Raw genomic sequence first — 14,901 nt, forward strand, 5'->3', positions numbered from 1 at the left:
TCCACAGGTGCAGGGTTGATTGTGAAGATTTAATGCACAGCTCCTGAGGCTGCTGGGAGAAATTTCCCTTTCTCTTCTTGTTCACACCGCTCCTGGGGTTCAGCTTTGGATTTGGCCCTGCCTCTGTGTGTAGGTCACCTGAGGGCATCTGTTCTTCACTCAGATATGATGGGGTTAAAGTAGCAGCTGATTAGGTGACTCTGGCTCACTCAGTCTTGGGGGAGGGAGGTGTATGGTATGCGGCTCGAGCCTGCAGCGGCATAGGCCACTGTGACGTTGCAGCAGCCTGAGGCATGCCGTGTGTTCTCCCGGGTATGCTGTCCCGGTATCATGGGACCCTGGCAGTGGCAGGCTGCACAGGCTCTCCCAAGGGGAGGTGTGGATAGTGACCTGTGCTTGCACACAGGCTTCTTGGTGGCTTCAGCAGCAGCCTTAGTGTTTCACGCCCTTCTCTGGTGTCCGTGCTGATAGCCATGGCTCACGCCCATCTCTGGAGCTCATTTAGGCGGTGCTCTGAATCCCTTCTCCTTGCACACTCTGAAACAATGGTCTCTTGCCTCTTAGGCAGTTCCAGACTTTTTCCCGGACTCCCTCCCAGCTAGCTGACTAGGTCAGTGTCTACCAGTTCTGACTTTCACTACCTCATTAAGTCTCACTGCTGCTTGGTGGGTGTGGAAGTTCAGCTTCCCACTGACACTAGGTGTGAGGGAAAGTGGAGTGCTGAGTAAGTACGGTTCCTACCGCTTTGTTTAGTGTTATTAATGCCAATTGGAAGTAAAAGCTCAGCTCACTGTTCACCTTTGCTGACATTGTTTTGGTGAGGGAATTGGACCACCATCTGCTTCTGCCAGGTGGGCAACAGAAGTTCAGCTCTCTGCTTACCCCTATTGAAACTATGGGGTGGAAGGTTTCCACTGACGTTTGGCTAGAATAGAAGGAATATTGCCAAAATGGTTTTCTGTTTTCTTAGGCCATCCTTTTCTCTGTCCTTTGGCTTGGCAAAACAAGTTTTGCTGACACCTGTTTTGTCTATGTCAGTTGGTCCTTCTGGATTGGAGGCTTTTATAGCATCCTGTCAGCAATAAACAAAAACAGAGAACTCACTGCTGTGCTGCTTTTCAATTCCCAGGTTCACTAGGCAGTCTGCCTACTACTTTCTATCTTTTAAAATCGTCCTGTGCTTATTTTGTATCTTTTTTTTTCCAGAGTTTTTAGTTGTAAATAGGAGGACGTGGAAATGAAGGTGAGGCTACTCCATCTTGGCCAGAACTGGAAGTCTTTGTACTAATTTTGACAGATTACAATTAGCCTATAAAATTTGAAAAATTGTGGCTGTCACTGTATACATATATATCTCAGGTTGTGAAATTTTGAAACATTTTGGTAGAAGCTTCTTATTTATTTTAGGCTAGTTTGCTCTGTGACTTTGGATACTGGCCCTCATTTTCTTATGTGTATGGTGAAATACTGGACTAGATCATTGAGGGTTCATTCATTTAACACTATAATCTTATGATCATTAAAATAGTTTTTTACCTCTTTTTCCTAAGTCAGTGTATACTATTAGTACTGAGACAGGGGAAAAGAACATGGATTTTGGACCAAGGCCTATGTTTGGATTCTAAAAGAAGGGGAGGTCGTTTTTACATATTCATTGGGCTATGGACATCAGAACCAATTTGCCTAGACTTACATCTTGGCTTTACCTTTACTAAGTGTGTGACCTTGGGTAAATTACTCAACCTCTCTTTGTCTCAGTTTCTTCACTGGTAATATGGGAATGATAGTACTGATCTTAGAGGGTTGTTGTGAACCCTCTAAGAGGATTTATTTAAAAGAGTTACATCTAAGGCACTTAGAACAGTGCTAGCACATAGTATACACAATATAAATGTTATTACTTTCTGACTATGGGGACTTAGGTCAGTATTTTTTGTTTTTTAAGGATTTATTTCTTATTTATTTATTTTATTTTTGGCTGCATTGGGTCTTAGTTGCGGCACGCTGGGTCTTCATTGAGGCATGTGGGATCTTTCGTTGTGGCACACGCGTTTCTCTCTAGTTGTGGCGCACAGGCTCCAGGGTGTGTGGGCTCTGTAGTTTGTGGCATGCAGGCTCTCTAGTTGAGGCGTGTGAACTCAGTAGTTGTTGTGCTCTGGCTTAGTTGCCCTGCGGCATGTGGGACCAGGGATCGAACCCATGTCCCCTGCATTATAAGGCGAATTCTTTACCACTGGACCACCAGGGAAGTTCCAGGGTCTTAGGTCAGTCTTAGTCTCAGTTTTATCATTTGTAAGATAGGGATAATTATACCTACCCCACAGTGTGGTTGTAGGGGCTAGAGAATACACACACACTTGTGCACAATACACTTTGCATCGTAATTAGTGTCATGTTTATATTTTAGTTATACTTAATGGGAATTAGATTGGCAAATGTTATTTTGTAGGTTTTTGAAAATGTTTATCATCAATGAAATCTTGATTTATTTTCTTCCCTCAATTGCATAGAACGGAAAGATGCTGAAGGATGGGAAACTGTTCAGCGAGGAAGGCCTGTTCGTTCACGATCAACAGCAGTGATGCCAAAAGTTTCATTACCTACAGAAGCATTAAGGTCAAAGGATGACAGTGATAAAGAAAATGTACGTCTTTTAACTGACAAAAGTATTCAGAAAGGTGAATTTGTTGGAGGTGGACCTTCTAATACTATAGAATCTCGGCTCAAAGACTCATTACACTCATGTGATCATCCTCTTGCAGAGAGAACCCAGGTAGTACATTCTGAAAATCCTTTTATTGCTTTTTTATAAAGGGTATATATACATATGTTGGAATGTCTTAAGTTTTCTACTTCATTTTTTACTTTTTATTGTGAAAAATTTCAGATCTACAGAAAAGTTGCAAGAATAGAATAATGAACTCTCCTGTACCCTTTTCGTAGATAACCAGATTAACATTTTGCCACATTTTTTTCTCTGTTTACATATCACACACTCATACTGTATGCTAAACATTTGAGAGTAATGTGCAAACATCGTAACCATTCACCTTTAAATGCTATAGCATATATCTCTAAAGAACAAAGAAACTCTTTTACATAACCACACTATAATTATAAAATTTGGGGAATTTGACATTTATATAATATTGTTATCTAATTTATAGTCTGTATTTAAAAATTTCCAGTTGTCCCAATAATTTCTTCATAGAATTTTTTTCCATGATGCATGATCCAATCTAGAATCACACATTGTATTTGGCTTTGTTTCTTTAATATCTTTCACCAGGGACAGTTACTCAGCCTGTCTTTGTCTTTCATGACATTAATATTTTTGAAGTTTACATTGTGGGTTTTTTGTACAGTGTTCTTCAGTTTGTTTATTCATTATTCACTTTAGCTTATACATTTTTGACAGAAATAAAGTGATTGTTCTTAGCCTCACATTTAAAGGCATATCATGTCAATTTGCCGAAGTTTGTTAACTTTGATTACGTGGTAAAAATGTTGTCCTCCTGCTTCATTTGTAATGTTATTTTAAATGGTGATTAAAGTAGAATAATTTTTCACTTACTCTACTTTTACTTCCTACAATTCGAGTATAGAGTGATTTATATTTAAATCATTCTTTAAAGTTAATATTCCCAGTACTCTTCTGTCAGTCCATTTGAAGTTTATTTTACTTACTCAGTTAAGCAAGGCATTTTTTTAAAAAAACAGGACTTTAAAAAATTTTTTATTTTATTATTATTATTATTTTTTTTTTGGCCACCCTGTATGGCATGTGGGATCTTAGTTCCCAGACCAGGGATTGAACCTGCACCCCCTGCGTTGGAAGCATGGAGTCTTAACCACCGGACCACTAGGAAAGTCCCAGCAATGCATTTTTAAAAGATATTTGTTTACAGAAAGATTTACGTTCAGTTAGTATGATTTTATGTAAAATGACTAATGAAATAAAAGAGAGATTCTTTGATAAGGTACAGGGACTAAGTAAAAAAGTTGTAAAATAGTTGTCATATTTCTCAGTCCAGAATAGTATCTGCCTTTTAAAATTCTCTCCTTTTACCTGTAGGATATTTATTTTTATTAGAAACTGTACTCAACTTCCATGTTTTTTCCCCTTAATGATAATGGCTCTTAATCCTACATTGTTCCTGATGTTTTATAACTCTTTAATGTATGTATGTTTTGTGCCTACATGAGATTGAAAGCTCCTTGTGGGCATTATCTTATGTTGCCTTTTAATTTCCCACAATATGGGGCAGAGTCATAGATATGCAGAAGTAATCAGTACATAGTTGTTGGGTGAAACTTTAAGAAACTTTTAAATGTAGGTAAATTTGATGATGAAATTACTTTTTATATCACTTAACTAACATCTAGCATTCTTGGTACATGTATTATATTTTAACTATAAAATTTAACAGTATAAAAATTATGCTGACTTTGTGTAATGAATAAACTTATGTGATTTTTTGAGGTTTTAGAAATAGTCTATACATAGAACTTTAGAGTAATTATTGTTAAATTATTTCAGTATAAAAGTTCACTGCTTGTGGTGGCCAAGCTAATATTAATAATTGTTTTCTCCACTGTCATTCTGAAAATGGAATTAGCATTTTTACATATTTTTCAACATTATAGTTTAGCTTTGATTTTGTTATTTAAGTTGATATTGATTTTTTAATAAACAGGGTTGACTATATTGTGAAGATCAATAATGCTAATGTAAATATTACTGAGAAGATTATAAACCATGGTGACTGATGTATGGATAATGTTGATAGCAATATATACATTGTGATGCAATTTGAATAATGCTTATGCTAAAATGAACACTTTGGGACACTTTAAAGTTCTAACCAATAGTAGGATTTTTAAAGTAGTTTATATGACTTGGCCAAGTTTAATATTTATATAAATACTATATCAAACTATGGTTTTTATAGCCACTGCACTGTTTATCTAATGTTTAAGTATTTATGTGAGTAAGTTTTAAATTCACAATTTTAGATTTTAGTTCTTCTCTTTGGAGTTCATTACTCTGAATATAGCTGGAAAACATAGCACCATTCTTTCTGTACTCTGTTAGAAAGTGAAAATAAAGGCTTGTTCCTATTCACTAAACTAGAAAGTTTTAAAAAAATGGGTATGTATTTGACTTCAGCAAAAGTTGTGTTTGTTTAAATGGTTTTTACATTTCTGTTGGTTATGTGTTAAATATTCCTAAAGGGGAATGGAGAGCCTACTGAAGTCTAAAGAATATGAATTGCATGATGAAACTGCATGCTGACATATACTCTACTTTTTATGGTGTATTTCTCTTTTAGATCTGAGATTCGGTATTATGTGCTATGTGGATCTTTATGAAAGATGCTTCAAGGCTGTGTTAATGTTATCTAAAGAGAGCGAGTTTAATGTTTTTGAGTAAAATGCCCTGGAAGTACATATTTGGTGAAAAGTGCCTTCATTTGATATTAAAAACCATGTAAATACCTTTAGTTATTTGAATATAAGACAGAGTATTATACTTGTGGCTAGATTTCTTTTGTGAGGCGTATAGGGTACTCATCAGGAATCAGCCTACTAAAATAAAATGTAATTACAATGTACATTGAGTAATTTGCTAAAGCACTTCAGACAGTGTCCTAAACATAGTAGATGTGCAAATAAAAATTGTGGCTGCTTAATGGTTTCTCTTCTTACACTTGAAACATACCAAAAAATGACTGAGTCGTCTGTCAGTCAATTGCTGCTTTACAGTTGATAGGTTAAGCAGAATCAGGTTTTCTAGAGTGAAATAAGTTGGTGAGTATTTTTTGTTATCTCTGATTCAATCTGTAATATGTTTTGTTAGTTCACAGTGAGTACACTGGATGATGTCAAGAACTCTGGCAATAGTTTCTTACAAGACAATTCTGTGCAAACTTCTGAAATACCTGCCGTTCACATTGATATAGAGTGTGTTTCAGTTACTCAGCAAGCTGACACACCTGTGCAAGCAAGTGAAGACAAATTTTCAGAAGAGAAAGCAAGAATAGAAAGTGAAATGAATCCTTCAGATATTTCAAATGTGAGTGCTGCTAACTTGGTAAGAACAACTTATCGGATTTCTGAGTAAATATATTAAAGAGACATAAACCCCAATAATAAAAAATTGTAATGTATGTTTCTCTACACTTTACAAGCACTTTTTAACATAGCATTTTATATATGTTATTTCATTTTAACATTTTATTCTTATAGCAGTCTTTTGATATAGTTAAGTTTCTTCTTATTTTGTAGAGGAAGGAAATGAGACTGTGAGAATTAAATAACTTGCTCAAAATCATTCACTTTGTGTGTGATTTGATCACATGTTCTTTAGCATTAAGAAACTATCATAATAATGTTTTCTATGCAACATCTACCACTCTGATAGATGGGAAATTGTGCTTAATGAACTTAGCTTTAGGAATTCTCTTAACAGAGTACTTTAGACAGTTATAATCATTTGCTTGGAGTTGGTCCTTAAGATGAAATTTATTTATCATCGCTATTGCAGAATCTTTAAAAATGCATTGACTTAAAATTATTTATAGGTTTATGTTTTTAGATGACTACTTAATTCTGCTCATGTCTTTCTCCTTCCCATTTTAGTATTAAGATACTTGGCCTGAGTATAATTCAGAATAGATCATGCTGGTTTTGTTTAAAAAGTAACTTTCAAAAGGAATAGGCACATATAAAGAGTTGTTGAGAAAAAATTCAAATTTAGTTGTTTTTTTTTTTTTGCAGTTGACAAGGAAATTTCGTTTTTTCTGAGATATACATTTTAAAGTAATAACTAGAAATATGACTTATAACATTATACCAGAACATATAAGATTTTTAGAAATTTCATGTAATGTCTGAAACATTTATATTAACATACTTCCATACAAATAACCCAAAGAAAGTTTAGTATTAGTTTTTGTTTGTTTGTTTGTTTCTTTATACTGCAGGTTCTTATTAGTCATCAGTTTTATACACATCAGTGTATACATGTCAATCCCAATCGCCCAGTTCAGCACACCACCATCCCCGATGCACCGCGGTTTTTCCCCCTTGGTGTCCATATGTTTGTTCTCTACATCTGTGTCTCAACTTCTGCCTTGCAAACTGGTTCATCTGTACCATTTTTCTAGGTTCCACATAAATGCGTTAATATATGATATTTGTTTTTCTCTTTCTGACTAACTTCACTCTGTATGACAGTCTCTAGGTCCATCAGTGTCTCAACGAATGACTCAATTTCATTCCTCTTTATGGCTGAGTAATATTCCATTGTATATATGTACCACAACTTCTTTATCCATTCATCTGTCAATGGGCATTTAGGTTGCTTCCATGACCTGGCTATTGTAAATAGTGCTGCGATGAACATTGGGGTGCATGTGTCTTTTTGAATTATGGTTTTCTCTGGGTATATGCCCAGTAGTGGGATTGCTGGGTCATATGGTAATTCTATGTTTAGTTTTTTAAGGAACCTCCATACTGTTCTCCATAGTGGCTGTATCAATTTACATTCCCACCAACAGTGCAAGAGGGTTCCCTTTTCTCTGCACCCTCTCCAGCATTTGTTGTTTGTAGATTTTCTGATGATGCCCATTCTACCTGGTGTGAGGTGATACCTCATTGTAGTTTTGCTTTGCATTTCTCTAATAATTAGTGATGTTGAGCAGCTTTTCATGTGCTTCTTGGCCATCGGTATGTCTTTTTTGGAGAAATGTCTGTTTAGGTCTTCTGCCCATTTTTGGATTGGGTTGTTTGTTTCTTTAATATTGAGCTGCATGAGCTGTCTATATATTTTGGAGAGTAATCCTTTGTCCATTGATTCGTTTGCAAATATTTTCTCCCATTCTGAGGGTTGTCTTTTCATCTTGTATATGGTTTCCTTTGCTGTGCAATAGCTTTGAAGTTTCATTAGGTCCCATTTGTTTATTTTTGTTTTTATTTCCATTACTCTAGGAGGTGGATCAAAAAAGATCTTGCTGTGATGTATGTCAAAGAGTGTTCTTCCTCTATTTTCCTCTAAGAGTTTTACAGTGTCCAGTCTTACATTTAGGTCTCGAATCCATTTTGAGTTTATTTCTGTGTATGGTGTTAGAGAATATTCTAATTTCATTCTTTTACATGTAGCTGTCCAGTTTTCCCAGCACCACTTATTGAAGAGACTGTCTTTTCTCCATTGTATATCTTTGCCTCCTTAGTCATAGATAAGTTGACCATAGGTGCGTGGGTTTATCTCTGGGCTTTCTATCTTGTTCCATTGATCTGTGCTTCTGTTTTTGTGCCAGTATCATATTTCCTTGATTACTGTAGCTTTGTAGTATAGTCTGAAGTTACAGAGTCTGACTCCTCCAGCTCCGTTTTTTTCCCTCAAGACTGCTTTGGCTATTCGAGGTCTTTTGTGTCTCCATACAAATTTTAAGATGATTTGTTCTAGTTCCATAAAAAATGCCATTGGTAACTCGATAGGGATTGCATTGAATCTGTAGATTGCTTTGGGTAGTATAGTCATTTTCACAATGTTGATTCTTCCAATCCAATAACATGGTATATCTCTCCATCTGTTGGTATCATCTTTAATTTCTTTCTTCAGTGTCTTATACTTTTCTGCATACAGGTCTTTTGTCTCCCTAGGTAGGTTTATTCCTAAGTATTTTATTCTTTTTGTTGCAATGGTAAGTGGGAGTGTTTCCATAAATTCTCTTTCAGATTTTTTATCATTAGTGTATAGGAAATGCAAGAGATTTCTGTGCATTAATTTTATATCCTGCAACTTTACCAAATTCATTGATTAGCTCTCGTAGTTTTCTGGTGGCATTTTTAGGATCCTCTGTGTATAGTATCATGTCATCTGCAAACAGTGACAGTTTTACTTCTTTTCCAATTTGTATTCCTTTTATTTCTTTTTCTTCTCTGATTGCTGTGGCTAGGACTTCCAAAAGTATGTTGAATAATAGTGGTGAGAGTGGACATCTTTGTCTCATTCCTGATCTTAGAGGAAATGCTTTCAGTTTTTCACCATTGAGAATGATGTTTGCTGTGGGTTGGTCGTATATGGCCTTTATTATGTTGAGGTACGTTCCCTCTATGCCCACTTTCTGGAGAGTTTTTATCATAAATGGGTGTTGAATTTTGTCAGAAGGCTTTTCTTCATCTATTGAGATGATCATATGGTTTTTATTCTTCAGTTTGTTAATATGGTGTATCACATTGATTGATTTGCGTATATTGAAGAATCCTTGCATCCCAGGGATAAATCCCACTTGATCATGGTGTATGATCCTTTCATTGTGTCTTTGGATTCTGTTTGCTAGTATTTTGTTGAGGATTTTTGCATCTATATTCATCAGTGATATTGGTCTGTGATTTTCTTTTTTTGTAATATCTTTGTCTGGTTTTGGTAACAGGGTGATAGTGGCCTCATTAAATGAGTTTGGCAGTGTTCCTCCCTCTGTAATATTTTGGAAGAGTTTGAGAAGAGTGGGTGTTAGCTTTTCTCTAAATGTTTGATAGAATTCAGCTGTGAAGCCATCTGGTCCTGGACTTTTGTTTGTTGTAAGATTTTTAATCACAGTTTCAACTTCATTACTTGTGATTGGTCTGTTCATATTTTCTGTTTCTTCTTGGTTCAGTCTTGGAAGGTTATACCTTTCAAAGAATTCGCCCATTTCTTCCAGGTTGTCCATTTTATTGGCATAGAGTTGCTTGTAGTAGTCTCTTAGGATGCTTTGTATTTCTGTGGTGTCTGTTGTAACTTCTCCTTTTTCATTTCTAATTTTATTGATTTGAGTCCTCTCCCTCTTTTTCTTCATGAGTCTTTCTAATGGTTTATCAATTCTGTTTATCTTCTCAAAGAACCAGCTTTTAGTTTTATTGATCTTTGCTATTGTTTTCTTTGTTTCTATTTCCTTTATTTCTGCTCTGATATGTATGATTTCTTTCGTTCTGCTAACTTTGGGTTTTGTTTGTTATTCTTTCTCTAGTTCCTTTAGGTGTAAGTTTAGATTGTTTACTTGAGATTTTTCTTGTTTCTTGACGTAGGCTTGTATAGCTATAAACTTCTCACTTAGAACTGCTTTTGCTGCATCCCATAAGTTTTGGATCCTCGTGTTTTCATTGTCATTTGTCTCTAGGTATTTTTTGATTTCCTCTTTGATTTCTTCAGTGATCTCTTGGTTGTTTAGTAACGTATTGTTTAGCCTCCATGTGTTTGTGTTTTTTATTTCTTTTTCCCTGTAATTCATTTCTAATCTCATAGCGTTGTGGTCAGAAAAGATGCTTGATATGATTTCAATTTTCTTAAATTTACTGAGGTTTGATTTGTGACCCAAGATTTGATCTATCCTGGAGAATGTTCTGTGCGCACTTGAGGAGAAAGTGTAATGTGTTGTTTTTGGATGGAATGTCCTGTAAATGTCAATTAAATCTATCTGGTCTATTGTGTCATTTAAAGCTTCTGTTTCCTTATTTATTTTCATTTTGGATGATCTGTCCATTGGTGTAAGGGAGGTGTTAGTGTCCTCCACTATTATTGTGTTACTGTCAATTTCCTCTTTTATAGCTGTTAGTAGTTGTCTTATGTATTGAGGTGCTCCTGTGTTGGGTGAATATATATTTATAATTGTCATATCTTCTTCTGAGGTTGATCGCTTGATCATTATGTAGTGTCCTTCCTTGTCTCTTGTAACATTCTTTATTTAAAGTCTGTTTTATCTGATATGAGTATAGCTACTCAAGCTTTCTTTTGGTTTCCATTTGCATGGGATATCTTTGTTCATCACCTCACTTTCAGACTGTATGTGTCCCTAGGTCTGAAGTGGGTCTCTTGTAGACAGCATATATATGGGTCTTGTTTTTGTATCCATTCAGCACACCTGTATCTTTTGGTTGGAGCATCTAATCCATTCACATTTAAGGTAATTATTGATATGTATGTTCCTATGACCGTTTTCTTAATTGTTTTGGGTTTGTTTTTGTAGATCCTTTTCTTCTCTTGTGTTTCCCACTTAGAAAAGTTTCTTTAGCATTTGTTGTAGAACTGGTTTGGTGGTGCTGAATTCTCATAGCTTTTGCTTGTCTGTAAAGCTTTTGATTTCTCCATCAAATCTGAATGAGATCCTTGCTGGGTAGGGTAATCTTGGTTATAAGTTCTTCCCTTTCATCACTTTAAGTATATCATGCCACTCGCTTTTGGCTTGTAGAGTTTCTGCTGAGAAATCAGCTGTTAACCTTATGGAGTTCCCTTGTATGTTATTTTTCATTTTTCCCTTGCTGCTTTCAATAATTTTTCTTGTCTTTAATTTTTACCAACTTGATTACTATGTGTCTCGGCGTGTTTCTCCTTGGGTTTACCCTGCATGGGACTCGCTGCGCTTCCTGGACTTGGGTGGCTGTTTCCTTTCCCACGTTAGGAAGTTTTTGACTATAGTCTCTTCAGATATTTTCTCTGGTCCTTTCGCTCTCTCTTCTCCTTCTGGGACCCCTATAATGCAAATGTTGTTGCGTTTAATCTTGTCCTAGAGGTCTCTTAGGCTGTCTTCATTTCTTTTTATTCTTTTTTCTTTATTCTGTTGTGCAGCAGTGAATTCCACCATTCTATCTTCCAGGTCACTTATCCGTTCTTCTGCCTCAGTTATTCTGCTATTGATTCCTTCTAGTATAATTTTCATTTCAGTTATTGTATTGTTCATCTGTTTGTTTGTTCTTTAATTCTTCTAGGTCTTTGTTAAACATTTCTTGCGTCTTCTCAATCTTTGCCTCCATTCTTTTTCTGATGTCCTGGATCATCTTCACTATCATTATTCTGAATTCTATTTCTGGAAGGTTGCCTATCTCCACTTCATTTAGTTGTTTTTCTGGGGTTTTATCTTGTTCCTTCATGTGTTACATAGCCCTCTGCCTTTTCATCTTGTCTGTCTTTCTGTGAATGTGGTTTTTGTTCCACAGGCTGCAGGATTGTAGTTCTTCTTACTTCTGCTGTCTGCCCTCTGGTGGATGAGGGTATTTAAGAGGCTTGTGTATGTTTCCTGTTGGGAGGGACTGGTGATGGGTACAGCTGACTGTTGCTCTGGTGAGCAGAACTCAGTAAAACTTTAATCTGCTTGACTGCTGATGGGTGGGGCTGGGTTCCCTCCCTGTGGTTGTTTTGCCTGAGGTAACCGAACACTGGAGCCTACCTGGGCTCTTTGGTGGGGCTAATGACAGACTCTGGGAGGGCTTCCGCCAAGGAGTACTTCCCAGAACTTTTGCTGCCAGTGTCTTTGTCCCCACGGTGAGCCACAGCCCCGCCTCCCCGCCCCCCCCCCCCCCCCGCCTCTGCAGGAGACCCTCCAACACAAGCAGGTAGGTCTGGTTCAGTTTCCCCTGGGGTCACTGCTCCTTCCCCTGTGTCCCGATGCACGCACTACTTTGTGTGTGCCCTCCAATAGTGGAGTCTCTGTTTCCCCCAGTCCTGTCGAAGTCCTGCAATCAATTCCCACTAGGTTTCAAAGTTTGATTCTCTAGGAATTCCTCCTCCGGTTGCCGCACCCCCAGGTTGGGAAGCCTGACGTGCGGCTCAGAACCTTCACTCCAGTGGGTGGACTTCTGTGGTATAAGTGTTCTCCAATCTGTGAGTCACCCACCCAGCAGTTATGGGACTCGATTTTACTGTGATTGCGCCCCTCCTATCTTCTCATTGTGGCTACTCCTTTGTCTTTCTATGTCGGGTATCTTTTTTGGTGAGTTCCAGTGTCTTCCTGTATATGATTGTCCAGCAGTTAGTTGTGATTCTGGTGTTCTTGCAAGAGGGAGTGAGAGTGCGTCCTTCTTCTCTGCCATCTTGGTTCCTCTTCCTACACTCCAAATTTAGTTTTTAATTGGCCACCGTATACTATAACTTCTTTTTAAACTGAATGCCTCATCATGTTGAAAGATGATAGCAGCAGATGATATTAGGCCAAATTATACATTTTAGTGAGAGAATGAGATTAGATACAGATGAAATTTTATATGGTTTATGGGAAAAATAAGAGTTACAGTAATAAGAAAAACAAATATTTAGATTCCCTTATAAAGGCATAAAGGGCAATTTTTTTAATTTAGGTTTTTTAGTGTGAATGTTTTAAAGGTTAAATAATTTATGATCATGTACATAGTGGGTTTAATGTATGGGTAGAAATTGGTCGTATTTATATTTTTGTTTTCATAGCTAGCTGTCATATTAAATTATTTATTTTGCGAATGGATTCTATGAGAATCAAATTTCAAGAGAGGAAAAAGATCCTATACTTAAATAAGCATAAAATAATTATTTAAAAATTCTTTTCTCATCATTTTTATTTTGATCAAATAGGTAAAATAAGCTTATGGTAGAGTATTAAAAACCCTTGGTTATTTTGAGAATGACATTTACATACTTGAATTAAAATCACTTCTGCTTTACATATGAATATTAGCATATCCTTAGAGGTCTTAAAGGAATTTTAACTAAACTAAGATTTTGAGAAAATTTTATTTTTTTATTTGTCTTGGCACGGATACTTCTGTGGGTTGCTCCAGATAAGCATGTCATTGTTTAGGTTCTAAGTAGAGGGTTATAGAGAATTGCTGCAGTGTTGAGAAAATTTTCTTTTTTTCCCCCAATATAGTATTGTCACATACATGGTTCAACTAAAAAAATCTGTAGTTCTCTTATTTAACAGAAACCTAAGCAAAAAATGACTGTAAGAATTTATAATAATAAAATTTATTTATTAAACATAAAGAACCCTTTATATTTAAGGTCCACTTTTGCCAACATTGTAAAAATGTGCTGATGTAAATCCTAGCTACCATGGATTTATATTTTTTTAGATTTACTGAAATTACAAATTGTAATGAAAATTTAGAAATTTAAAAAATGATTATGTATGCAGATATGTATTTGAATTTCGCAGTGTGAAAATAGTAGAAGTTGTATATGGATAATTGAATCATTATTTCATTTGTAAGCTCTGTTACTCTGTTAAAATCTTTTTAGGTCTTAAGAGGTGAAATAGAAATGTTCTCTGGAGAAGATAAAATTGAGAAGGAAATAGGCTTATGTGAGAACTTACTTTCTGCAAAGTTAAATATATTCAACTTTAATAGTTTTTTTTAATCGTTGTTAGGTATGATGTTTGTGTGGCACCTTAACAAGTTAGTTTCTATAATATTCTAGAGTTTACATAGAAAAAGCTTATGATGCAAAGAAATAGTCTGTCATCTAAACTCTCTCACCCCATTCTTTTCCCCAGGGACAATCTTGTATGTTTTGAGGGGGCAGAGTATCGACAGCGGAAATGAAGTGGGGAGGGGAAGCTTTAAAAAGGATACCCATGTCTAGGCTCCACTCCAGACCAATTCAGTAATAAGCCGAAGCTCAAGCACTTACATTTTTAATACCTTTATTGAGGTGTTATTGATTTTCAGTAAACTTCACATATTTAAGATATACACATTGATATATTTTGATATGTGTTTATACCTGTGAAATCATCACTACAATCAAGATAATGAAAGTATCGATTGCCTCCAAAAGTTTTCACTTTCTCTTTTGTAATCCCTCCTTTCTGCTCTTCCCTATTTCCCCTTCCCAGGGTTATCACTATTCTGCTGTTACTACATATTAATTAGCATTTTAAGAACTTTCTGTATATGGAATAATGTAATCTTTGTTTAGCTTCTTTCACTCAGCATAATTATTTTGAGATTCATCCGTGTAGTTGTGTATATTAATAGTTCCTTCTTTTTTTATTGTCTTTAGGAGTACTCTGTTGTATGCATGTAACTCAGTATGTTCATCCATTCAGTTGTTGACAGATGTTTGAGTTGTTGCCAGTTTCTCTATTATGAATAAAGGCACCATGA

The 14,901-nt window shown here is 35.9% G+C and overlaps 1 protein-coding gene across 9 annotated transcripts in view; it reads left to right on the forward strand.

Annotated features, from left to right (window-relative positions):
- SCAPER (S-phase cyclin A associated protein in the ER) overlaps nt 1-14,901 on the forward strand; it is a 496,989-nt gene that overhangs the window by 160,939 nt on the left and 321,149 nt on the right. For 6 of the 9 annotated variants that reach the window (XM_082617344.1, XM_082617352.1, XM_082617349.1 and 3 more), the window contains 2 exons: nt 2,511-2,773; nt 5,861-6,094. In XM_082617344.1, coding sequence (XP_082473470.1) covers nt 2,511-2,773; nt 5,861-6,094 — 497 coding nt within the window. The remainder of the gene's footprint in view (nt 1-2,510; nt 2,774-5,860; nt 6,095-14,901) is intronic. The other 3 variants (XM_082617346.1, XM_082617348.1, XM_082617351.1) reach the window with 2 other exon arrangements.

Source organism: Mesoplodon mirus (assembly GCF_964341445.2).
Source record: "Mesoplodon mirus genome assembly, chromosome: 4".
NCBI classification, from domain to species: domain Eukaryota; kingdom Metazoa; phylum Chordata; class Mammalia; order Artiodactyla; family Ziphiidae; genus Mesoplodon; species Mesoplodon mirus.